We start from the raw sequence: 25,035 nt of genomic DNA on the forward strand, positions 1-25,035 counted from the left end.
TCTGGTTTTATTCCTCGGGCTCCGGATTTCTTCCTCGAGCTCTCGTTTTCTTCTTCACGCCCTGGATTTGTTCCTCGGGTTCTGTTTTTGTTCCTCGGGCTGTGGTTGTGTTCCTCGGGCTCTGGTTTTGTTCCTCGAGCTCTGGTTGTGTTCCTTGGGCTCTGGTTTTGTTCCTTGAGCTCTAGTTTTGTTCTTCGAGCTCTGGTTTTGTTCCTGGGGCTCTGGTTTTCTTTCACGGGCTCTGGTTTTGTTCCTCATGTTCTGGTTTTATTCCTCAGGCCCTGGTTTTATTCCTCGGGGTTTCGTTTTGTTCCTCGGGCTCTGCTTTATTTCCACGGGCTCTGGTTTTGTTCCTCGAGCTCTGGTTTTGTTCCTTGGGCTATGGTTTTCTTTCTCGGGCTCTGGCTTGGTTCCTCGGGTCCTGGTTTTTTCCTCGGGCTCTATTTTTGTTCCTCGGGCTCTTGTTTTCTTCCTCAGGCTCTGGCTTGGTTCCTCGGGCCCTGGTTTTTTGCCTCGGGCTCTGGTTTTGTTCCTCGGGCTCTGGTTTTGTTCCTCGGTTTCTGGTTTGGTTCCTCGGGCCCTGGTTTTATTCCACGGGCTCTGGTTTTCTTCCTATGGCCCTCTTTTTGTTCTTCAGGTCCTCCTTTTTGTCCTTGGGTTCTGGTTTTGTTCCTCGGGCTCTGGTTTTCTTCCTCAGGATCTGGTTTTGTTGCTTGGGCTGTGGATTTCTTCCTCGAGCTCTCGTTTTTTTCTTCAGGCCCTAGATTTTTTCCTCGGGCCCTGGTTGTGTTCCTTGGGCTCTGGTTTTGTTTCTCGAGCTCTGGTTTTGTTCCTTGGGCACTGGTTTTGTTCCTCGGGCTCTCCTTTTCTTCCTCGGACTCTCGTTTTGTTCCTCGGGTTCTGTTTTTTTTCCTTGAGCTCTGTTTTTTTTCCTCGGGCTCTGGTTGTCGCCTTCATACGGCGTGGCGACCTGGTTCAGGAACGGCACGGCGACCCCCCTCCCCGGGGCGCTCGGGCCATCAACTCGCAGACACCAATGTGGTGGACGGCAAATGGCGTTTATTGGTGGATGACACGGTGTTATATACCTTGGGTTTACGACGTCATTTCCGCCTGCTTACTTCACACCTAAATGCTACTGGCTATTAGGGGAGGGGGTCCTATCTTTCCGTACAGCGCGATATCTTCCGGCCGCCTGATCCTAACTACCCACATTTCCCCCCTCCCTATGCATAATGAAACTAGCTAAACGTAAAAATCTTAAAAAGATATATATCATAATCTTGGGTAAAAAACGTTGAAATATATACTATAAACTTGAATAGAAAATATAAGGCACGCTAATACAAGGGATAACTAGGGTGTAACAGGGAATAACAGGGCAATTAGAGGTAGAACTAGAGGTAGGTAAAAAATTCTAAGCAAGAATATTCTTAGAGCAATTGCCGGCGTTCTATCATCATGATGTTAACTTGTTCTAGCCGGCTCTTGGCAAACGACACGAGCTTATTCAGTATACAGGGTCCGAAGATCAATGCTATTATGATTGTTACTACTGGCCCTACCAGGGTAGATATCAGGGTGGCAAGCCACGGTGAATGGTTAAACCATGATGCGAACCAATTTTGCTGTGCCTCTCGTTCCCTTTTTCGTTTTTCCAGTCCTTCTCGCAATTTGGCCATGGTGTCTCTCACTATTCCAGTGTGGTCGGCATATACACAGCATTCTTCTCTCAGCGCAGCGCATACTCCTCCTTGTTGTAAGAACACTAGGTCTAACCCTCTCCGATTTTGTAGCACTACTTCTGATAGTGATCTAATTGAACTTTCTAACGCACTTATTGATTGTTCGATTCTAGCTAAGTCCTCATCTACTGCTATTCTCAAGGCACTGAATTCTTTATTTTGTTGCACTAAGGATGCTACTCCTGTACCCACTCCCGTGCCTGCCATGATCATTAGAGTGGCTACTGTTAGTGCTGTAAAGAGTTCCCGTTTTGACAGATGGTGTGCTGGGGTAATCTGTGAGTCATAGACAAAGTCTTCAGAATGGTAAAAGATTTTAGGGATTATAGCTACCTGGACACAATATTCCAAGGATTCATCAAATTTGTCCAACGACAAACAGGGTGTAACTCCCATAATAGAACAAACCCACTTGGTATTGTCGGCCGGTATTAACCACTTTGCAGGAGTTTTATCCTGTGTCTCATTAACACATAGTTGTTTTTTGTGGTTTGGGACTTTACCCACGCACACGCCGCTTCCTACTACTTCTGCTAATGTAATCCCTTGTTTTTCTATGTCCCATGTGCACTGGGCTGGATTTGAACCATTTACTCGCATGGGCTTGTTATTTACTCCTACAGCCTCGTAAAAGGGTGGCCGTATTCCGTAACACAACCAACAATGCTCCGTAAGATTGGGGTTAGTTTTGTTCAGCAGCTGATAGCTAGCTTGCATCATTTTCCAGAGAGAATGTTGGTCAGAAATTACGGCGGTCTGTGCAGTAAGTCTGGTGGTGTGTACAATATGTTCGGTACTACTTACAGTACTATGTGGCAATGGTGCAGGTATTGTCGGGTCAGGTATTTTTGGGTGAGGAACCGGGTTAGGCTTAATTACTCGGTTGGGGCCTGCTGGCAGTGGATCTTTCGGAACAATCTCCTTTTTTATGAGGATAAAACCACCTCTGTCTGACCCTGATTCTAGATACCTTACTCCCCACATTTTCCCAAGAAACCAAGCGTCTTCTCGGGGGTTGGTAACATTTAGAAAGAGGAATGAGCAAGCTTGGTGATGCGGTCGTTTTGGCCCTTGTACCGGGGCATGTCCCCGGCGAGCGATTTGCCATTTTGGACGGGTTGCTTCTGCCAGGTGTATGGAACACTTATACGGGCCCCACCGGACTTTCAGGTATTTATCCTTACCGTCACCCGGTATCCAAGTAGGGGCTATGGTCTCACATCCCCAATGACCGCAGAAATATTGATCAGGGTAGTTACAATAACCTTTCCCAGGATTAGAGCTGGGGCACATATAAAATTCTGAGTATTCCCAGCACGGGTTCATCGGGACAAGCTGACACAGAATGGTAGTGAAGCTCAGTGCACTTGATGTAATCTGAGTAGCGATAACGTGCTGATCTTCAACTCGAATGAGGGACCATTTAAATGGACGATGAGGATGGTGTTCTGATGCTGCTTGTCCTATAGTGACGAGCCCTACAATGAAGATTATACATTGTGGGTGTAAACATTGTAGCCTCTGCTTATGGGGGTTGTATCGCCGTTGTCCGGATTCTGCTGGTGCGGAACTCTCAGGTGTGGGCAGAACGTTTGCTGATTTGTCGTCTTCTCCTGCTACCGGAGCATACGGATTACGAGGGCGTCCGATAATCCGGTTCTGTGGAGAAAAACTCACAATTTTTATTAGTTTTATTCTGGAGGTCTGGTTTGATGGACTTAAGCGGACACCACTTAACTGTTCCATCTCTTTTGACCGCGGCATATCCTCGCCCTGTAAGGACTAGCCTCCACCCTTGTTCCCATTCTCCTAGCTCATTTCTGACTATGACCAACGGGCCTTCTTCTAGCACCCGAGTGGCCCAATGTTTTTGGGTGGGGCTATTTTTCTCTTCCCCCCTAGGAAATTGATTTAGTGCTAAAAGAGCAGTTGCTAACAGGCGTGCTTGGTCTCCCGGGGGAATGGCGCTGGTGAAACCTTCTGTTTTTGCCAGTACCTCTAATTTAGACTTTAGAGTGTGATTCGCTCGTTCGACTATGGCCTGTCCCGTGCTATTATACGGAATGCCGTGTGTCAGGGTAATACCCCATTTCAAAGCAAATGCCTGAACTGATTTGGAGACAAAATTCGGACCGTTGTCTGTTTTGATCTGCTTAGGAATGCCAAGCCACGCCATAACCGTTAACCAATGTTGGATGGTTGCTTTGGAGTTGGTTCTAAGGTGTTGTGTGGCTACGATCATTCCGCTATATGTATCTACAGTTACTGCTAGCCACGCTCGGGGTTTTAGCAAGTGACAGAGCGTGAAGTCTGTTTGCCACAATTCGGAGGCTTTGAGACCTCTGGGGTTGACTCCACTGGACCACAGTGGTGTTTTCTGACAGTGGGGACATGTGGCTACTACATGTTTTGCGTCAGTGACCGAGATTCCGCATCTCTTCGCTAGCGCTTTAGCTCCGATGTGGAGGGACTCGTGTAGCTGATGGGTGTTCCTTAGCGTCCACAACCCTTTCGCTGCGGCGTCTGCTTTGTCATTACCGGTTTGGAAAAACCCTTTGATTGGGTCGTGGCTGTTAACGTGGATGACCGATATGGTGCCCTTTCGAGAAAAAAGTGCTTCTTCCAGCATCAGGGCTGTTGTGGATGTTGACACGCCGGGCCCCGCCATGGCCAAGCAAAGTTTGGCCACGAACATCGAATCGGTCACGATATTGAGATGTTCCTCTGGGAATAGTCCACACGCCAGCACTACGGCCATCGCTTCTAGCTGCTGGGCTGAAAGCGCACAGTCGGTCATTTTAATGCAGTGCCATTTTTCTCCAGATTGCCATACTGCCGCCGCGGTTGAGGTTGTTGAGGATGCATCTGTAAAGACCGTTGGTCCCTGTTGGGGTCGGTCCATGATCTTCTGTGGGAGGTCGATGTCGACAATTGCTAGCATTTGAGTCCAGGGGGGCTTTGTAGCATACCGGACTTCTCCGCCAAACCCAACAAGAGCTATAGCTAGATACTCTGACATCGCTACTGATTGCTTTGGGAGCTGCTTGCGGAAGGGTAGGTATATCTTGGCGGGTTCGATGCCTAGGTGTCTTAGGGCGAGTTTTCTGCCTTTCATGATGAGATTACCAAGGCACTCGACTCCTGGAGAGAATGCACGTGACGGTTTTCCCAGGACTACCCATTGTATTGGTCGAGCCTTTTCAGGGGGCCCCTGAGCTAATGCCCCTACTCCCCCGCCCTCCGTGAAATGTACATACAGATCAAGCGGTACACCTGGGTTCCACCTGGCGAGCGTGCTCGACGATACCTGTTGGTCGATAAAGTCGAGAGAGTTCATTGCTTCCGTCGTCAGAGCTTTTTGGTCCCAGGGGTTTTTTCCTTTCAGGAGATCGTATAGGGGGGCCATGATTTCAGGAGGGATCAGGACAATGTTACGGAGCCACTGCAAGGATCCCACCAATTGCTGCATATCATGGAGTGTTTTGATGTTCCGACAGATTTTTATTTTGGGGGGGGTTACGTAAGAACTGGTGATCCCCACCCCCAGGAAAGTTACACATGGTCCCCTTTTAACTTTCGCGCCTGCGATTTCGAACCCGTTCGTTTTTAAAGTTTCCGAAACCGCTGTTACTAGCTGGTTCACCTGATTCTCTGTCGGCGCGGCGATTAGAATATCATCCATGTATTGAATGATAGTCGCAGTTGGATCATTGTGCCGAACCGGTGCTACTGCGCGGTCCACTATAATTTGGCAGATAGTAGGCGAGTTGATCATTCCTTGAGGCAGCACTTTCCACTGGAAACGTAGGTTAGGGCGTGAGCTGTTTGGGAACACTACAGAAAAAGCAAACCGCTCTTTATCCTCCTCATGCAGTGGTATTGAAAAGAAACAATCTTTAATATCAAGGACGGCACACGGTTGTCCTTCTGGTATCATAGAGTTCATGGGCAGCAGTGTTTGGACGGGACCCATTGGTTGAATTTTCTTGTTTACTTCGCGCAGGTCATGGAGGAGACGAAACCCCTCGCCAGTTCGTTTGGGTATTACAAAAACTGGGGTGTTCCATGGGCTAGTGGAAGGCTCTATATGACCTCGCTGTAACTCGCGGTCGACTAGAAGAGCGTCCATTCGAGGCTTTGACAGGGGCCACTGCTCGACCCACACTGGGTCGGACGATTTCCACGTCAGTTTAATAGGTGGAAGTGGGTGTGCGGCAGTGGCCCTCACAATAAATTTGTCACCTTGGCTTTCAAAAGGGCTAGAGCGTCCCTTCCCAGCAGGGGTGGGACTCCTGACATAACATATGGGAAGAGGGTAATGGTTTTCTCCGGCCCTTTTTCAGTGTGAAGCGTGATTGCTGTTAGTTGAGCACTTTTCCGAGCCCGGGTTAACCCCCCGACTCCACCCACCATGGGGGCGTTTTCTAATTTCCAATGCGGGGGCCAGTTTGTCTCGGGAATAACTGTAACATCTGCTCCGGTGTCAATCAAAAAGGGGACACTAATGGTGGTGTCATCTAGGGTATTATAGAGGGAACAGATGCCCCACACTACTGGCGGGCTATCGCATTTTACAGCCAGGGCCACCCTGGGGTCTCGCCCCCAGGAGATGGTTGTTGCTGCCCTTGAGGTAGGGACTGGTTCGGATGGATCGTCGGTTGAGCCATAAAGTTGGTCGTGTCTCGAGGGGGCAGCGGGTTCGGGGGTGTTGTGCCCCATCCGGGGTTGGCATAACTGGGCCGCATTATGTCCCAAGTGGGAGAGGGCTGTGCGCGGCCCGAGTGCCCTCTCCCCTTCCCGTTTCCCTGCTTTTTAGATCTGCAGTCTTTGGCGAAATGCCCTTTCTTTCCACAGGCCCAACACGGTCCTCTCGGTCGATTTTGGCGCGGGGGGAGCGCTGTGGGCAGGTTCCCCAACCGAGGGCAGTTTGCCGCCACGTGGCCCACCTGACCACAATTAAAACATGTCATCACATTAGCTATCGCAGTGCGAACAGCTACCTGAATTGGGGCTAAGTGCTCTTCCTTTGTGACATGCTTGATCATGTCTGCGATATTTGACCCCACTGGCAGTGATCGTAGGATCTCTTTGGTTGCCGAATTACACTGCTGACGTAAGCAATCTGCAACAACCGGGCCTTTCGCCTCCGCGGGCAGGGACGAGGAGTCGACCGCTGCCTGAAGGCGATCCACAAACTGCGTAAAGCTCTGGCTTTCATTTTGCTTAATTGTGGACCACGGCGACGGCTTGGCAATAACTTTAGAAGCGGTGCGAATGGCTTCTCTAGCCGCGCGGGTAGTTGTCATAATTTCATGGGCCCGCAGGCCCTGGGCCTGCGCCTGGGGGGTAATCATGGTGGGGTCTGTACCCATCAGGCGCTGCAGGCTGGAACCATGCAGCGGGTGATCCGCCCCGGCCACTTGGGCTAATTGTCTCGCACAGTTGTCCTCCCATTCTTGTTTAAAAACGATCATCCCTGCCCCATCAAAAATCAATCTACAAGTTTGTTTTATATCGAACGGGAGCATATCGTCTCCCCCAAAGACACCATCTATGAGGGTGGAGACCATGGCAGAATTAAGGCCTTTATCTGCAATCGACTTAACGATCGCTTGTATATCTTTAGGGTTTACTGGCGAGTAAACCCTCTGTCCCCCGTCCGTCACTCGGACCGGGAACGCTAGCCTGGCTGATGGAACCCACTCGGCACACACAGTCTTTATTTTCCTCCAGTCGGTGAGGGGGAGGTTTTTGTTTTTATTTTGGATGAAAGTGTTTTGGCTTTTGACTGTGTGTACTCCCATTTCCTCCTCCTCTGAGCTTGGATCAGTCACGAGCCACTCGTCCCAGCTAGTGTCTGATCCGGAGCCGGAACTTGACTGACCGGCTGCTTCCGGTTTCTGATACCTTTTTGTCGGGCTCCAGCCCCGCCCACTTCTCCTGTGGGCGAGCCATTCCCTCCCTCTTGGCCAGCCCCTCCTTGCTGGTTCACCCCACCCTTTGCTCGGGGGGTGTCTGCCCTCTGAGGGCATTTTTTCAGATGGTCGCTCTGATTGGCTTTCCGCCCTTCGCTCACGCTCCCCTCCTCCTCCTGGCCACTCCCGCCGCCTTTCTTCTTCTCGTTCTCCTCCCCTTTTTGTTCATGTGCGCTTGTTAATGCTAGCGCCTCCTCCCAGTTCCCGCCGCGGGCATCTTCGGCCCGCCCATCCCCTTTGTGCTCGGCGCCATCTTGGGGCGTATAGGGTGGTGGTTTAGCCCGGGCTTCCTCAGACTCCATCCTTTTCGTAACGCCCCTGGCTTCCTCAGCCAGCCCTCCCCAGAAGGATTTAGCTCTCTCTTGCGCCTCCGTAAGCGGGTCAGGGTTCAGGGATTGAGGGGACATGGCGCCCTCTTTCAGATCTTTAGGCTCGGCAGAATCATCACCATCTAAGGGGTGCAAAGTCTGCGTGGCTGCCCCGACTCCCAATTTCGGGATGGCTAGCAAACAGTTCTTTGCCGCCCTCCAAGTCTCCTGTTCTTGTATTGCCTTCTGCAGAGCCTGTACGACTTTCCCCCACGACTTAAGGGTTTTCCCACAACCCGAGGACATCGTCTCCTCGGCTAACGCTTTAGTACATTTATCCCACACTTCAGGGTGAAGGATATCGACCGGCTGGTCAATGGTCCCAATGTGTAAAAGCCTCGCAACGGCGAGGGTAAAATCTTTGGGCCTACAATCAATACCCAACTGCTTATGTATTTGCGATACGACCTTCACAAGAGCTTCCATCCTCCTTGTTGGTCCGGGAGCGTCCTCCCCGCCGGGCTGGTCCTGCCGCTCCGGCCACTGTTCACCCGATTCCAGGTGGGCTTTCCCGGGTTTCGGCACCACTTGTCGCCTTCGTACGGCGTGGCGACCTGGTTCAGGAACGGCACGGCGACCCCCCTCCCCGGGGCGCTCGGGCCATCAACTCGCAGACACCAATGTGGTGGACGGCAAATGGCGTTTATTGGTGGATGACACGGTGTTATATACCTTGGGTTTACGACGTCATTTCCGCCTGCTTACTTCACACCTAAATGCTACTGGCTATTAGGGGAGGGGGTCCTACCTTTCCGTACAGCGCGATATCTTCCGGCCGCCTGATCCTAACTACCCACATCTGGTTTTCTTCCTCAGACTCTGGTTTTATTCCTCGGGCTCCGGATTTCTTCCTCGAGCTCTCGTTTTCTTCTTCACGCCCTGGATTTGTTCCTCGGGTTCTGTTTTTGTTCCTCGGGCTGTGGTTGTGTTCCTCGGGCTCTGGTTTTGTTCCTCGGGCTCTGGTTTTGTTCCTCGGGCTCTGGTTTGGTTCCTCGGGCCCTGGTTTTATTCCACGGGCTCTGGTTTTCTTCCTATGGCCCTCTTTTTGTTCTTCAGGTCCTCCTTTTTGTCCTTGGGTTCTGGTTTTCTTCCTCGGGCTCTGGTTTTCTTCCTCAGGATCTGGTTTTGTTCCTCGAGCTCTGGTTTTGTTCCTTGGGCACTGGTTTTGTTCCTCGGGCTCTCGTTTTCTTCCTCGGACTCTCGTTTTGTTCCTCGGGTTCTGGTTTTGTTCCTTGAGCTCTGTTTTTTTTCCTCGGGCTCTGGTTTTCTTCCTCAGGCTCTGGTTTTATTCCTCGGGCTCCGGATTTCTTCCTCGAGCTCTCGTTTTCTTCTTCACGCCCTGGATTTGTTCCTCGGGTTCTGTTTTTGTTCCTCGGGCTGTGGTTGTGTTCCTCGGGCTCTGGTTTTGTTCCTCGAGCTCTGGTTGTGTTCCTTGGGCTCTGGTTTTGTTCCTTGAGCTCTAGTTTTGTTCTTCGAGCTCTGGTTTTGTTCCTGGGGCTCTGGTTTTCTTTCACGGGCTCTGGTTTTGTTCCTCATGTTCTGGTTTTATTCCTCAGGCCCTGGTTTTATTCCTCGGGCTCTCGTTTTGTTCCTCGGGCTCTGCTTTATTTCCACGGGCTCTGGTTTTGTTCCTCGAGGGCTGGTTTTGTTCCTTGGGCTCTGGTTTTCTTTCTCGGGCTCTGGCTTGGTTCCTCGGGTCCTGGTTTTTTCCTCGGGCTCTATTTTTGTTCCTCGGGCTCTTGTTTTCTTCCTGAGGCTCTGGTTTTGTTCCTCGGGCTCTGGTTTTGTTCCTCGGGCTCTGGCTTGGTTCCTCGCGCCCTGGTTTTTTGCCTCGGGCTCTGGTTTTGTTCCTCGGGCTCTGGTTTTGTTCCTCGGGCTCTGGTTTGGTTCCTCGGGCCCTGGTTTTATTCCACGGGCTCTGGTTTTCTTCCTATGGCCCTCTTTTTGTTCTTCAGGTCCTCCTTTTTGTCCTTGGGTTCTGGTTTTGTTCCTCGGGCTCTGGTTTTCTTCCTCAGGATCTGGTTTTGTTCCTCGAGCTCTGGTTTTGTTCCTTGGGCACTGGTTTTGTTCCTCGGGCTCTCGTTTTCTTCCTCGGACTCTCGTTTTGTTCCTCGGGTTCTGGTTTTGTTCCTTGAGCTCTGTTTTTTTTCCTCGGGCTCTGGTTTTCTTCCTCAGGCTCTGGTTTTATTCCTCGGGCTCCGGATTTCTTCCTCGAGCTCTCGTTTTCTTCTTCACGCCCTGGATTTGTTCCTCGGGTTCTGTTTTTGTTCCTCGGGCTGTGGTTGTGTTCCTCGGGCTCTGGTTTTGTTCCTCGAGCTCTGGTTGTGTTCCTTGGGCTCTGGTTTTGTTCCTTGAGCTCTAGTTTTGTTCTTCGAGCTCTGGTTTTGTTCCTGCGGCTCTGGTTTTCTTTCACGGGCTCTGGTTTTGTTCCTCATGTTCTGGTTTTATTCCTCAGGCCCTGGTTTTATTCCTCGGGCTCTCGTTTTGTTCCTCGGGCTCTGCTTTATTTCCACGGGCTCTGGTTTTGTTCCTCGAGCTCTGGTTTTGTTCCTCGAGGGCTGGTTTTGTTCCTTGGGCTATGGTTTTCTTTCTCGGGCTCTGGCTTGGTTCCTCGGGTCCTGGTTTTTTCCTCGGGCTCTATTTTTGTTTCTCGGGCTCTTGTTTTCTTCCTCGGGCTCTGGTTTTGTTCCTCGGGCTCTGGTTTTGTTCCTCGGGCTCTGGCTTGGTTCCTCGCGCCCTGGTTTTTTGCCTCGGGCTCTGGTTTTGTTCCTCGGGCTCTGGTTTTGTTCCTCGGTTTCTGGTTTGGTTCCTCGGGCCCTGGTTTTATTCCACGGGCTCTGGTTTTCTTCCTATGGCCCTCTTTTTGTTCTTCAGGTCCTCCTTTTTGTCCTTGGGTTCTGGTTTTGTTCCTCGGGCTCTGGTTTTCTTCCTCAGGATCTGGTTTTGTTCCTCGAGCTCTGGTTTTGTTCCTTGGGCACTGGTTTTGTTCCTCGGGCTCTCGTTTTCTTCCTCGGACTCTCGTTTTGTTCCTCGGGTTCTGGTTTTGTTCCTTGAGCTCTGGTTTTCTTCTTTGGGCTCTGGTTTTCTTCCTCAGGCTCTGGTTTTGTTGCTCGGGCTCTGGATTTCTTCCTCGAGCTCTCGTTTTTTTCTTCAGGCCCTAGATTTTTTCCTCGGGCCCTGGTTGTGTTCCTTGGGCTCTGGTTTTGTTTCTCGAGCTCTGGTTTTGTTCCTTGGGCACTGGTTTTGTTCCTCGGGCTCTCGTTTTCTTCCTCGGACTCTCGTTTTGTTCCTCGGGTTCTGGTTTTGTTCCTTGAGCTCTGTTTTTTTTCCTCGGGCTCTGGTTTTATTCCTCGGGCTCTGGTTTTGTTGCTCGGGCTGTGGATTTCTTCCTCGAGCTCTCGTTTTCTTCTTCACGCCCTGGATTTGTTCCTCGGGTTCTGTTTTTGTTCCTCGGGCTGTGGTTGTGTTCCTCGGGCTCTGGTTTTGTTCCTCGAGCTCTGGTTTTGTTCCTCGAGGGCTGGTTTTGTTCCTTGGGCTATGGTTTTCTTTCTCGGGCTCTGGCTTGGTTCCTCGGGTCCTGGTTTTTTCCTCGGGCTCTATTTTTGTTCCTCGGGCTCTTGTTTTCTTCCTCAGGCTCTGGTTTTGTTCCTCGGGCTCTGGTTTTGTTCCTCGGGCTCTGGCTTGGTTCCTCGCGCCCTGGTTTTTTGCCTCGGGCTCTGGTTTTGTTCCTCGGGCTCTGGTTTTGTTCCTCGGTTTCTGGTTTGGTTCCTCGGGCCCTGGTTTTATTCCACGGGCTCTGGTTTTCTTCCTATGGCCCTCGTGTTGTTCTTCAGGTCCTCCTTTTTGTCTTTGGGTTCTGGTTTTGTTCCTCGGGCTCTGGTTTTCTTCCTCAGGATCTGGTTTTGTTCCTCGAGCTCTGGTTTTGTTCCTTGGGCACTGGTTTTGTTCCTCGGGCTCTCGTTTTCTTCCTCGGACTCTCGTTTTGTTCCTCGGGTTCTGGTTTTGTTCCGTGAGCTCTGGTTTTCTTCTTTGGGCTCTGGTTTTCTTCCTCAGGCTCTGGTTTTGTTGCTCGGGCTGTGGATTTCTTCCTCGAGCTCTCGTTTTTTTCTTCAGGCCCTAGATTTTTTCCTCGGGCCCTGGTTGTGTTCCTTGGGCTCTGGTTTTGTTTCTCGAGCTCTGGTTTTGTTCCTTGGGCACTGGTTTTGTTCCTCGGGCTCTCGTTTTCTTCCTCGGACTCTCGTTTTGTTCCTCGGGTTCTGGTTTTTTTCCTTGAGCTCTGTTTTTTTTCCTCGGGCTCTGGTTTTCTTCCTCATGCTCTGGTTTTATTCCTCGGGCTCCGGATTTCTTCCTCGAGCTCTCGTTTTCTTCTTCACGCCCTGGATTTGTTCCTCGGGTTCTGTTTTTGTTCCTCGGGCTGTGGTTGTGTTCCTCGGGCTCTGGTTTTGTTCCTCGAGCTCTGGTTGTGTTCCTTGGGCTCTGGTTTTGTTCCTTGAGCTCTAGTTTTGTTCTTCGAGCTCGGGTTTTGTTCCTGGGGCTCTGGTTTTCTTTCACGGGCTCTGGTTTTGTTCCTCATGTTCTGGTTTTATTCCTCAGGCCCTGGTTTTATTCCTCGGGCTCTCGTTTTGTTCCTCGGGCTCTGCTTTATTTCCACGGGCTCTGGTTTTGTTCCTCGAGCTCTGGTTTTGTTCCTCGAGGGCTGGTTTTGTTCCTTGGGCTATGGTTTTCTTTCTCGGGCTCTGGCTTGGTTCCTCGGGTCCTGTTTTTTTCCTCGGGCTCTATTTTTGTTCCTCGGGCTCTTGTTTTCTTCCTCAGGCTCTGGTTTTGTTCCTCGGGCTCTGGTTTTGTTCCTCGGGCTCTGGCTTGGTTCCTCGCGCCCTGGTTTTTTGCCTCGGGCTCTGGTTTTGTTCCTCGGGCTCTGGTTTTGTTCCTCGGTTTCTGGTTTGGTTCCTCGGGCCCTGGTTTTATTCCACGGGCTCTGGTTTTCTTCCTATGGCCCTCTTTTTGTTCTTCAGGTCCTCCTTTTTGTCCTTGGGTTCTGGTTTTGTTCCTCGGGCTCTGGTTTTCTTCCTCAGGATCTGGTTTTGTTCCTCGAGCTCTGGTTTTGTTCCTTGGGCACTGGTTTTGTTCCTCGGGCTCTCGTTTTCTTCCTCGGACTCTCGTTTTCTTCCTCGGGTTCTGGTTTTGTTCCTTGAGCTCTGTTTTTTTTCCTCGGGCTCTGGTTTTCTTCCTCAGGCTCTGGTTTTATTCCTCGGGCTCCGGATTTCTTCCTCGAGCTCTTGTTTTCTTCTTCACGCCCTGGATTTGTTCCTCGGGTTCTGTTTTTGTTCCTCGGGCTGTGGTTGTGTTTCTCGAGCTCTGGTTTTGTTCCTCGAGCTCTGGTTGTGTTCCTTGGGCTCTGGTTTTGTTCCTTGAGCTCTAGTTTTGTTCTTCGAGCTCTGGTTTTGTTCCTGGGGCTCTGGTTTTCTTTCACGGGCTCTGGTTTTGTTCCTCATGTTCTGGTTTTATTCCTCAGGCCCTGGTTTTATTCCTCGGGCTCTCGTTTTGTTCCTCGGGCTCTGCTTTATTTCCACGGGCTCTGGTTTTGTTCCTCGAGCTCTGGTTTTGTTCCTCGAGGGCTGGTTTTGTTCCTTGGGCTATGGTTTTCTTTCTCGGGCTCTGGCTTGGTTCCTCGGGTCCTGGTTTTTTCCTCGGGCTCTATTTTTGTTCCTGGGGCTCTTGTTTTCTTCCTCGGGCTCTGGTTTTGTTCCTCGGGCTCTGGTTTTGTTCCTCGGGCTCTGGCTTGGTTCCTCGCGCCCTGGTTTTTTGCCTCGGGCTCTGGTTTTGTTCCTCGGGCTCTGGTTTTGTTCCTCGGTTTCTGGTTTGGTTCCTCGGGCCCTGGTTTTATTCCACGGGCTCTGGTTTTCTTCCTATGGCCCTCTTTTTGTTCTTCAGGTCCTCCTTTTTGTCCTTGGGTTCTGGTTTTGTTCCTCGGGCTCTGGTTTTCTTCCTCAGGATCTGGTTTTGTTCCTCGAGCTCTGGTTTTGTTCCTTGGGCACTGGCTTTGTTCCTCGGGCTCTCGTTTTCTTCCTCGGACTCTCGTTTTCTTCCTCGGGTTCTGGTTTTGTTCCTTGAGCTCTGGTTTTCTTCTTTGGGCTCTGGTTTTCTTCCTCAGGCTCTGGTTTTGTTGCTCGGGCTCTGGATTTCTTCCTCGAGCTCTCGTTTTTTTCTTCAGGCCCTAGATTTTTTCCTCAGGCCCTGGTTGTGTTCCTTGGGCTCTGGTTTTGTTTCTCGAGCTCTGGTTTTGTTCCTTGGGCACTGGTTTTGTTCCTCGGGCTCTCGTTTTCTTCCTCGGACTCTCGTTTTGTTCCTCGGGTTCTGGTTTTTTTCCTTGAGCTCTGTTTTTTTTCCTCGGGCTCTGGTTTTATTCCTCGGGCTCTGGTTTTGTTGCTCGGGCTGTGGATTTCTTCCTCGAGCTCTCGTTTTCTTCTTCACGCCCTGGATTTGTTCCTCGGGTTCTGTTTTTGTTCCTCGGGTTCTGTTTTTGTTCCTCGGGCTGTGGTTGTGTTCCTCGGGCTCTGGTTTTGTTCCTCGAGCTCTGGTTGTGTTCCTTGGGCTCTGGTTTTGTTCCTTGAGCTCTAGTTTTGTTCTTCGAGCTCGGGTTTTGTTCCTGGGGCTCTGGTTTTCTTTCACGGGCTCTGGTTTTGTTCCTCATGTTCTGGTTTTATTCCTCAGGCCCTGGTTTTATTCCTCGGGCTCTCGTTTTGTTCCTCGGGCTCTGCTTTATTTCCACGGGCTCTGGTTTTGTTCCTCGAGCTCTGGTTTTGTTCCTCGAGGGCTGGTTTTGTTCCTTGGGCTATGGTTTTCTTTCTCGGGCTCTGGCTTGGTTCCTCGGGTCCTGGTTTTTTCCTCGGGCTCTATTTTTGTTCCTCGGGCTCTTGTTTTCTTCCTCAGGCTCTGGTTTTGTTCCTCGGGCTCTGGTTTTGTTCCTCGGGCTCTGGCTTGGTTCCTCGCGCCCTGGTTTTTTGCCTCGGGCTCTGGTTTTGTTCCTCGGGCTCTGGTTTTGTTCCTCGGTTTCTGGTTTGGTTCCTCGGGCCCTGGTTTTATTCCACGGGCTCTGGTTTTCTTCCTATGGCCCTCGTGTTGTTCTTCAGGTCCCTCTTTTTGTCCTTGGGTTCTGGCTTTGTTCCTCGGGCTCTGGTTTTCTTCCTCAGGATCTGGTTTTGTTCCTCGAGCTCTGGTTTTGTTCCTTGGGCACTGGTTTTTTTCCTCAGGCTCTCGTTTTCTTCCTCGGACTCTCGTTTTGTTCCTCGGGTTCTGGTTTTGTCCCGTGAGCTCTGGTTTTCTTCTTTGGGCTCTGGTTTTCTTCCTCAGGCTCTGGTTTTGTTGCTCGGGCTGTGGATTTCTTCCTCGAGCTCTCGTTTTTTTCTTCAGGCCCTAGATTTTTTCCTCGGGCCCTGGTTGTGTTCCTTGGGCTCTGGTTTTGTTTCTCGAGCTCTGGTTTTGTTCCTTGGGCACTGGTTTTGTTCCTCGGGCTCTCGTTTTCTTCCTCGGGTTCTGTTTTTTTTCCTTGAGCTCTGTTTTTTTTCCTCGGGCTCTGGTTTTCTTCCTCAGGCTCTGGTTTTATTCCTCGGGCTCCGGATTTCTTCCTCGAGCTCTCGTTTTCTTCTTCACGCCCTGGATTTGTTCCTCGGGTTCTGTTTTTGTTCCTCCGTCTGTTGTTGTGTTTCTCGAGCTCTGGTTTTGTTCCTCGAGCTCTGGTTGTGTTCCTTGGGCTCTGGTTTTGTTCCTTGAGCTCTAGTTTTGTTCTTCGAGCTCTGGTTTTGTTCCTGGGGCTCTGGTTTTCTTTCACGGGCTCTGGTTTTGTTCCTCATGTTCTGGTTTTATTCCTCAGGCCCTGGTTTTATTCCTCGGGCTCTCGTTTTGTTCCTCGGGCTCTGCTTTATTTCCACGGGCTCTGGTTTTGTTCCTCGAGCTCTGGTTTTGTTCCTCGAGGGCTGGTTTTGTTCCTTGGGCTATGGTTTTCTTTCTCGGGCTCTGGCTTGGTTCCTCGGGTCCTGGTTTTTTCCTCGGGCTCTATTTTTGTTCCTCGGGCTCTTGTTTTCTTCCTCGGGCTCTGGTTTTGTTCCTCGGGCTCTGGTTTTGTTCCTCGGGCTCTGGCTTGGTTCCTCGCGCCCTGGTTTTTTGCCTCGGGCTCTGGTTTTGTTCCTCGGGCTCTGGTTTTGTTCCTCGGTTTCTGGTTTGGTTCCTCGGGCCCTGGTTTTATTCCACGGGCTCTGGTTTTCTTCCTATGGCCCTCGTGTTGTTCTTCAGGTCCTCCTTTTTGTCCTTGGGTTCTGGTTTTGTTCCACGGGCTCTGGTTTTCTTCCTCAGGATCTGGTTTTGTTCCTCGAGCTCTGGTTTTGTTCCTTGGGCACTGGTTTTGTTCCTCGGGCTCTCGTTTTCTTCCTCGGACTCTCGTTTTGTTCCTCGGGTTCTGGTTTTGTTCCTTGAGCTCTGGTTTTCTTCTTTGGGCTCTGGTTTTCTTCCTCAGGCTCTGGTTTTGTTGCTCGGGCTCTGGATTTCTTCCTCGAGCTCTCGTTTTTTTCTTCAGGCCCTAGATTTTTTCCTCGGGCCCTGGTTGTGTTCCTTGGGCTCTGGTTTTGTTTCTCGAGCTCTGGTTTTGTTCCTTGGGCACTGGTTTTGTTCCTCGGGCTCTCGTTTTCTTCTTCGGACTCTCGTTTTGTTCCTCGGGTTCTGGTTTTTTTCCTTGAGCTCTGTTTTTTTTCCTCGGGCTCTGGTTTTCTTCCTCAGGCTCTGGTTTTGTTGCTCGGGCTGTGGATTTCTTCCTCGAGCTCTCGTTTTCTTCTTCACGCCCTGGATTTGTTCCTCGGGTTCTGTTTTTGTTCCTCGGGCTGTGGTTGTGTTCCTCGGGCTCTGGTTTTGTTCCTCGAGCTCTGGCTGTGTTCCTTGGGCTCTGGTTTTGTTCCTTGAGCTCTAGTTTTGTTCTTCGAGCTCTGGTTTTGTTCCTGCGGCTCTGGTTTTCTTTCACGGGCTCTGGTTTTGTTCCTCATGTTCTGGTTTTATTCCTCAGGCCCTGGTTTTATTCCTCGGGCTCTCGTTTTGTTCCTCGGGCTCTGCTTTATTTCCACGGGCTCTGGTTTTGTTCCTCGAGCTCTGGTTTTGTTCCTCGAGGGCTGGTTTTGTTCCTTGGGCTATGGTTTTCTTTCTCGGGCTCTGGCTTGGTTCCTCGGGTCCTGGTTTTTTCCTCGGGCTCTATTTTTGTTCCTCGGGCTCTTGTTTTCTTCCTCAGGCTCTGGTTTTGTTCCTCGGGCTCTGGTTTTGTTCCTCGGGCTCTGGCTTGGTTCCTCGCGCCCTGGTTTTTTGCCTCGGGCTCTGGTTTTGTTCCTCGGGCTCTGGTTTTGTTCCTCGGTTTCTGGTTTGGTTCCTCGGGCCCTGGTTTTATTCCACGGGCTCTGGTTTTCTTCCTATGGCCCTCTTTTTGTTCTTCAGGTCCTCCTTTTTGTCCTTGGGTTCTGGTTTTGTTCCTCGGGCTCTGGTTTTCTTCCTCAGGATCTGGTTTTGTTCCTCGAGCTCTGGTTTTGTTCCTTGGGCACTGGTTTTGTTCCTCGGGCTCTCGTTTTCTTCCTCGGACTCTCGTTTTGTTCCTCGGGTTCTGGTTTTGTTCCTTGAGCTCTGGTTTTCTTCTTTGGGCTCTGGTTTTCTTCCTCAGGCTCTGGTTTTGTTGCTCGGGCTCTGGATTTCTTCCTCGAGCTCTCGTTTTTTTCTTCAGGCCCTAGATTTTTTCCTCGGGCCCTGGTTGTGTTCCTTGGGCTCTGGTTTTGTTTCTCGAGCTCTGGTTTTGTTCCTTGGGCACTGGTTTTGTTCCTCGGGCTCTCGTTTTCTTCCTCGGACTCTCGTTTTGTTCCTCGGGTTCTGGTTTTTTTCCTTGAGCTCTGTTTTTTTTCCTCGGGCTCTGGTTTTATTCCTCGGGCTCTGGTTTTGTTGCTCGGGCTGTGGATTTCTTCCTCGAGCTCTCGTTTTCTTCTTCACGCCCTGGATTTGTTCCTCGGGTTCTGTTTTTGTTCCTCGGGCTGTGGTTGTGTTCCTCGGGCTCTGGTTTTGTTCCTCGAGCTCTGGTTGTGTTCCTTGGGCTCTGGTTTTGTTCCTTGAGCTCTAGTTTTGTTCTTCGAGCTCGGGTTTTGTTCCTGGGGCTCTGGTTTTCTTTCACGGGCTCTGGTTTTGTTCCTCATGTTCTGGTTTTATTCCTCAGGCCCTGGTTTTATTCCTCGGGCTCTCGTTTTGTTCCTCGGGCTCTGCTTTATTTCCACGGGCTCTGGTTTTGTTCCTCGAGCTCTGGTTTTGTTCCTCGAGGGCTGGTTTTGTTCCTTGGGCTATGGTTTTCTTTCTCGGGCTCTGGCTTGGTTCCTCGGGTCCTGGTTTTTTCCTCGGGCTCTATTTTTGTTCCTCGGGCTCTTGTTTTCTTCCTCAGGCTCTGGTTTTGTTCCTCGGGCTCTGGTTTTGTTCCTCGGGCTCTGGCTTGGTTCCTCGCGCCCTGGTTTTTTGCCTCGGGCTCTGGTTTTGTTCCTCGGGCTCTGGTTTTGTTCCTCGGTTTCTGGTTTGGTTCCTCGGGCCCTGGTTTTATTCCACGGGCTCTGGTTTTCTTCCTATGGCCCTCGTGTTGTTCTTCAGGTCCTCCTTTTTGTCTTTGGGTTCTGGTTTTGTTCCTCGGGCTCTGGTTTTCTTCCTCAGGATCTGGTTTTGTTCCTCGAGCTCTGGTTTTGTTCCTTGGGCACTGGTTTTGTTCCTCGGGCTCTCGTTTTCTTCCTCGGACTCTCGTTTTGTTCCTCGGGTTCTGGTTTTGTTCCGTGAGCTCTGGTTTTCTTCTTTGGGCTCTGGTTTTCTTCCTCAGGCTCTGGTTTTGTTGCTCGGGCTCTGGATTTCTTCCTCGAGCTCTCGTTTTTTTCTTCAGGCCCTAGATTTTTTCCTCGGGCCCTGGTTGTGTTCCTTGGGCTCTGGTTTTGTTTCTCGAGCTCTGGTTTTGTTCCTTGGGCACTGGTTTTGTTCCTCGGGCTCTCGTTTTCTTCCTCGGACTCTCGTTTTGTTCCTCGGGTTCTGGTTTTTTTCCTTGAGCTCTGTTTTTTTTCCTCGGGCTCTGGTTTTCTTCCTCAGGCTCTGGTTTTATTCCTCGGGCTCCGGATTTCTTCCTCGAGCTCTCGTTTTCTTCTTCACGCCCTGGATTTGTTCCTCGGGTTCTGTTTTTGTTCCTCGGGCTGTGGTTGTGTTCCTCGGGCTCTGGTTTTGTTCCTCGAGCTCTGGTTGTGTTCCTTGGGCTCTGGTTTTGTTCCTTGAGCTCTAGTTTTGTTCTTCGAGCTCGGGTTTTGTTCCTGGGGCTCTGGTTTTCTTTCACGGGCTCTGGTTTTGTTCCTCATGTTCTGGTTTTATTCCTCAGGCCCTGGTTTTATTCCTCGGGCTCTCGTTTTGTTCCTCGGGCTCTGCTTTATTTCCACGGGCTCTGGTTTTGTTCCTCGAGCTCTGGTTTTGTTCCTCGAGGGCTGGTTTTGTTCCTTGGGCTATGGTTTTCTTTCTCGGGCTCTGGCTTGGTTCCTCGGGTCCTGGTTTTTTCCTCGGGCTCTATTTTTGTTCCTCGGGCTCTTGTTTTCTTCCTCAGGCTCTGGTTTTGTTCCTCGGGCTCTGGTTTTGTTCCTCGGGCTCTGGCTTGGTTCCTCGCGCCCTGGTTTTTTGCCTCGGGCTCTGGTTTTGTTCCTCGGGCTCTGGTTTTGTTCCTCGGTTTCTGGTTTGGTTCCTCGGGCCCTGGTTTTATTCCACGGGCTCTGGTTTTCTTCCTATGGCCCTCTTTTTGTTCTTCAGGTCCTCCTTTTTGTCCTTGGGTTCTGGTTTTGTTCCTCGGGCTCTGGTTTTCTTCCTCAGGATCTGGTTTTGTTCCTCGAGCTCTGGTTTTGTTCCTTGGGCACTGGTTTTGTTCCTCGGGCTCTCGTTTTCTTCCTCGGACTCTCGTTTTCTTCCTCGGGTTCTGGTTTTGTTCCTTGAGCTCTGTTTTTTTTCCTCGGGCTCTGGTTTTCTTCCTCAGGCTCTGGTTTTATTCCTCGGGCTCCGGATTTCTTCCTCGAGCTCTTGTTTTCTTCTTCACGCCCTGGATTTGTTCCTCGGGTTCTGTTTTTGTTCCTCGGGCTGTGGTTGTGTTTCTCGAGCTCTGGTTTTGTTCCTCGAGCTCTGGTTGTGTTCCTTGGGCTCTGGTTTTGTTCCTTGAGCTCTAGTTTTGTTCTTCGAGCTCTGGTTTTGTTCCTGGGGCTCTGGTTTTCTTTCACGGGCTCTGGTTTTGTTCCTCATGTTCTGGTTTTATTCCTCAGGCCCTGGTTTTATTCCTCGGGCTCTCGTTTTGTTCCTCGGGCTCTGCTTTATTTCCACGGGCTCTGGTTTTGTTCCTCGAGCTCTGGTTTTGTTCCTCGAGGGCTGGTTTTGTTCCTTGGGCTATGGTTTTCTTTCTCGGGCTCTGGCTTGGTTCCTCGGGTCCTGGTTTTTTCCTCGGGCTCTATTTTTGTTCCTGGGGCTCTTGTTTTCTTCCTCGGGCTCTGGTTTTGTTCCTCGGGCTCTGGTTTTGTTCCTCGGGCTCTGGCTTGGTTCCTCGCGCCCTGGTTTTTTGCCTCGGGCTCTGGTTTTGTTCCTCGGGCTCTGGTTTTGTTCCTCGGTTTCTGGTTTGGTTCCTCGGGCCCTGGTTTTATTCCACGGGCTCTGGTTTTCTTCCTATGGCCCTCTTTTTGTTCTTCAGGTCCTCCTTTTTGTCCTTGGGTTCTGGTTTTGTTCCTCGGGCTCTGGTTTTCTTCCTCAGGATCTGGTTTTGTTCCTCGAGCTCTGGTTTTGTTCCTTGGGCACTGGCTTTGTTCCTCGGGCTCTCGTTTTCTTCCTCGGACTCTCGTTTTCTTCCTCGGGTTCTGGTTTTGTTCCTTGAGCTCTGGTTTTCTTCTTTGGGCTCTGGTTTTCTTCCTCAGGCTCTGGTTTTGTTGCTCGGGCTCTGGATTTCTTCCTCGAGCTCTCGTTTTTTTCTTCAGGCCCTAGATTTTTTCCTCAGGCCCTGGTTGTGTTCCTTGGGCTCTGGTTTTGTTTCTCGAGCTCTGGTTTTGTTCCTTGGGCACTGGTTTTGTTCCTCGGGCTCTCGTTTTCTTCCTCGGACTCTCGTTTTGTTCCTCGGGTTCTGGTTTTTTTCCTTGAGCTCTGTTTTTTTTCCTCGGGCTCTGGTTTTATTCCTCGGGCTCTGGTTTTGTTGCTCGGGCTGTGGATTTCTTCCTCGAGCTCTCGTTTTCTTCTTCACGCCCTGGATTTGTTCCTCGGGTTCTGTTTTTGTTCCTCGGGTTCTGTTTTTGTTCCTCGGGCTGTGGTTGTGTTCCTCGGGCTCTGGTTTTGTTCCTCGAGCTCTGGTTGTGTTCCTTGGGCTCTGGTTTTGTTCCTTGAGCTCTAGTTTTGTTCTTCGAGCTCGGGTTTTGTTCCTGGGGCTCTGGTTTTCTTTCACGGGCTCTGGTTTTGTTCCTCATGTTCTGGTTTTATTCCTCAGGCCCTGGTTTTATTCCTCGGGCTCTCGTTTTGTTCCTCGGGCTCTGCTTTATTTCCACGGGCTCTGGTTTTGTTCCTCGAGCTCTGGTTTTGTTCCTCGAGGGCTGGTTTTGTTCCTTGGGCTATGGTTTTCTTTCTCGGGCTCTGGCTTGGTTCCTCGGGTCCTGGTTTTTTCCTCGGGCTCTATTTTTGTTCCTCGGGCTCTTGTTTTCTTCCTCAGGCTCTGGTTTTGTTCCTCGGGCTCTGGTTTTGTTCCTCGGGCTCTGGCTTGGTTCCTCGCGCCCTGGTTTTTTGCCTCGGGCTCTGGTTTTGTTCCTCGGGCTCTGGTTTTGTTCCTCGGTTTCTGGTTTGGTTCCTCGGGCCCTGGTTTTATTCCACGGGCTCTGGTTTTCTTCCTATGGCCCTCGTGTTGTTCTTCAGGTCCCTCTTTTTGTCCTTGGGTTCTGGCTTTGTTCCTCGGGCTCTGGTTTTCTTCCTCAGGATCTGGTTTTGTTCCTCGAGCTCTGGTTTTGTTCCTTGGGCACTGGTTTTTTTCCTCAGGCTCTCGTTTTCTTCCTCGGACTCTCGTTTTGTTCCTCGGGTTCTGGTTTTGTCCCGTGAGCTCTGGTTTTCTTCTTTGGGCTCTGGTTTTCTTCCTCAGGCTCTGGTTTTGTTGCTCGGGCTGTGGATTTCTTCCTCGAGCTCTCGTTTTTTTCTTCAGGCCCTAGATTTTTTCCTCGGGCCCTGGTTGTGTTCCTTGGGCTCTGGTTTTGTTTCTCGAGCTCTGGTTTTGTTCCTTGGGCACTGGTTTTGTTCCTCGGGCTCTCGTTTTCTTCCTCGGGTTCTGTTTTTTTTCCTTGAGCTCTGTTTTTTTTCCTCGGGCTCTGGTTTTCTTCCTCAGGCTCTGGTTTTATTCCTCGGGCTCCGGATTTCTTCCTCGAGCTCTCGTTTTCTTCTTCACGCCCTGGATTTGTTCCTCGGGTTCTGTTTTTGTTCCTCCGTCTGTTGTTGTGTTTCTCGAGCTCTGGTTTTGTTCCTCGAGCTCTGGTTGTGTTCCTTGGGCTCTGGTTTTGTTCCTTGAGCTCTAGTTTTGTTCTTCGAGCTCTGGTTTTGTTCCTGGGGCTCTGGTTTTCTTTCACGGGCTCTGGTTTTGTTCCTCATGTTCTGGTTTTATTCCTCAGGCCCTGGTTTTATTCCTCGGGCTCTCGTTTTGTTCCTCGGGCTCTGCTTTATTTCCACGGGCTCTGGTTTTGTTCCTCGAGCTCTGGTTTTGTTCCTCGAGGGCTGGTTTTGTTCCTTGGGCTATGGTTTTCTTTCTCGGGCTCTGGCTTGGTTCCTCGGGTCCTGGTTTTTTCCTCGGGCTCTATTTTTGTTCCTCGGGCTCTTGTTTTCTTCCTCGGGCTCTGGTTTTGTTCCTCGGGCTCTGGTTTTGTTCCTCGGGCTCTGGCTTGGTTCCTCGCGCCCTGGTTTTTTGCCTCGGGCTCTGGTTTTGTTCCTCGGGCTCTGGTTTTGTTCCTCGGTTTCTGGTTTGGTTCCTCGGGCCCTGGTTTTATTCCACGGGCTCTGGTTTTCTTCCTATGGCCCTCGTGTTGTTCTTCAGGTCCTCCTTTTTGTCCTTGGGTTCTGGTTTTGTTCCACGGGCTCTGGTTTTCTTCCTCAGGATCTGGTTTTGTTCCTCGAGCTCTGGTTTTGTTCCTTGGGCACTGGTTTTGTTCCTCGGGCTCTCGTTTTCTTCCTCGGACTCTCGTTTTGTTCCTCGGGTTCTGGTTTTGTTCCTTGAGCTCTGGTTTTCTTCTTTGGGCTCTGGTTTTCTTCCTCAGGCTCTGGTTTTGTTGCTCGGGCTCTGGATTTCTTCCTCGAGCTCTCGTTTTTTTCTTCAGGCCCTAGATTTTTTCCTCGGGCCCTGGTTGTGTTCCTTGGGCTCTGGTTTTGTTTCTCGAGCTCTGGTTTTGTTCCTTGGGCACTGGTTTTGTTCCTCGGGCTCTCGTTTTCTTCTTCGGACTCTCGTTTTGTTCCTCGGACTCTCGTTTTTTTCCTTGAGCTCTGTTTTTTTTCCTCGGGCTCTGGTTTTCTTCCTCAGGCTCTGGTTTTGTTGCTCGGGCTGTGGATTTCTTCCTCGAGCTCTCGTTTTCTTCTTCACGCCCTGGATTTGTTCCTCGGGTTCTGTTTTTGTTCCTCGGGCTGTGGTTGTGTTCCTCGGGCTCTGGTTTTGTTCCTCGAGCTCTGGCTGTGTTCCTTGGGCTCTGGTTTTGTTCCTTGAGCTCTAGTTTTGTTCTTCGAGCTCTGGTTTTGTTCCTGCGGCTCTGGTTTTCTTTCACGGGCTCTGGTTTTGTTCCTCATGTTCTGGTTTTATTCCTCAGGCCCTGGTTTTATTCCTCGGGCTCTCGTTTTGTTCCTCGGGCTCTGCTTTATTTCCACGGGCTCTGGTTTTGTTCCTCGAGCTCTGGTTTTGTTCCTCGAGGGCTGGTTTTGTTCCTTGGGCTATGGTTTTCTTTCTCGGGCTCTGGCTTGGTTCCTCGGGTCCTGGTTTTTTCCTCGGGCTCTATTTTTGTTCCTCGGGCTCTTGTTTTCTTCCTCAGGCTCTGGTTTTGTTCCTCGGGCTCTGGTTTTGTTCCTCGGGCTCTGGCTTGGTTCCTCGCGCCCTGGTTTTTTGCCTCGGGCTCTGGTTTTGTTCCTCGGGCTCTGGTTTTGTTCCTCGGTTTCTGGTTTGGTTCCTCGGGCCCTGGTTTTATTCCACGGGCTCTGGTTTTCTTCCTATGGCCCTCTTTTTGTTCTTCAGGTCCTCCTTTTTGTCCTTGGGTTCTGGTTTTGTTCCTCGGGCTCTGGTTTTCTTCCTCAGGATCTGGTTTTGTTCCTCGAGCTCTGGTTTTGTTCCTTGGGCACTGGTTTTGTTCCTCGGGCTCTCGTTTTCTTCCTCGGACTCTCGTTTTGTTCCTCGGGTTCTGGTTTTGTTCCTTGAGCTCTGGTTTTCTTCTTTGGGCTCTGGTTTTCTTCCTCAGGCTCTGGTTTTGTTGCTCGGGCTCTGGATTTCTTCCTCGAGCTCTCGTTTTTTTCTTCAGGCCCTAGATTTTTTCCTCGGGCCCTGGTTGTGTTCCTTGGGCTCTGGTTTTGTTTCTCGAGCTCTGGTTTTGTTCCTTGGGCACTGGTTTTGTTCCTCGGGCTCTCGTTTTCTTCCTCGGACTCTCGTTTTGTTCCTCGGGTTCTGGTTTTTTTCCTTGAGCTCTGTTTTTTTTCCTCGGGCTCTGGTTTTATTCCTCGGGCTCTGGTTTTGTTGCTCGGGCTGTGGATTTCTTCCTCGAGCTCTCGTTTTCTTCTTCACGCCCTGGATTTGTTCCTCGGGTTCTGTTTTTGTTCCTCGGGCTGTGGTTGTGTTCCTCGGGCTCTGGTTTTGTTCCTCGAGCTCTGGTTGTGTTCCTTGGGCTCTGGTTTTGTTCCTTGAGCTCT

General features: G+C 50.8%; 1 protein-coding gene across 1 annotated transcript; it reads left to right on the forward strand.

The window, feature by feature from the left end:
* The first annotated feature begins 4,204 nt into the window (after positions 1–4,204).
* On the forward strand, positions 4,205–24,309 carry LOC142076595 (uncharacterized). Its single transcript, XM_075138888.1, has 4 exons — positions 4,205–4,220; positions 7,671–7,687; positions 18,078–19,401; positions 23,859–24,309. Exons 1-3 carry the CDS (start codon positions 4,205–4,207, stop codon positions 19,020–19,022), a joined length of 978 nt encoding a protein of 325 aa, XP_074994989.1. The 3' UTR covers positions 19,023–19,401; positions 23,859–24,309.
* Positions 24,310–25,035: the final 726 nt, after the last annotated feature.

The sequence above is a fragment of the Calonectris borealis genome, unplaced genomic scaffold, assembly GCF_964195595.1.
Source record: "Calonectris borealis unplaced genomic scaffold, bCalBor7.hap1.2 HAP1_SCAFFOLD_68, whole genome shotgun sequence".
Lineage (NCBI taxonomy): Eukaryota > Metazoa > Chordata > Aves > Procellariiformes > Procellariidae > Calonectris > Calonectris borealis.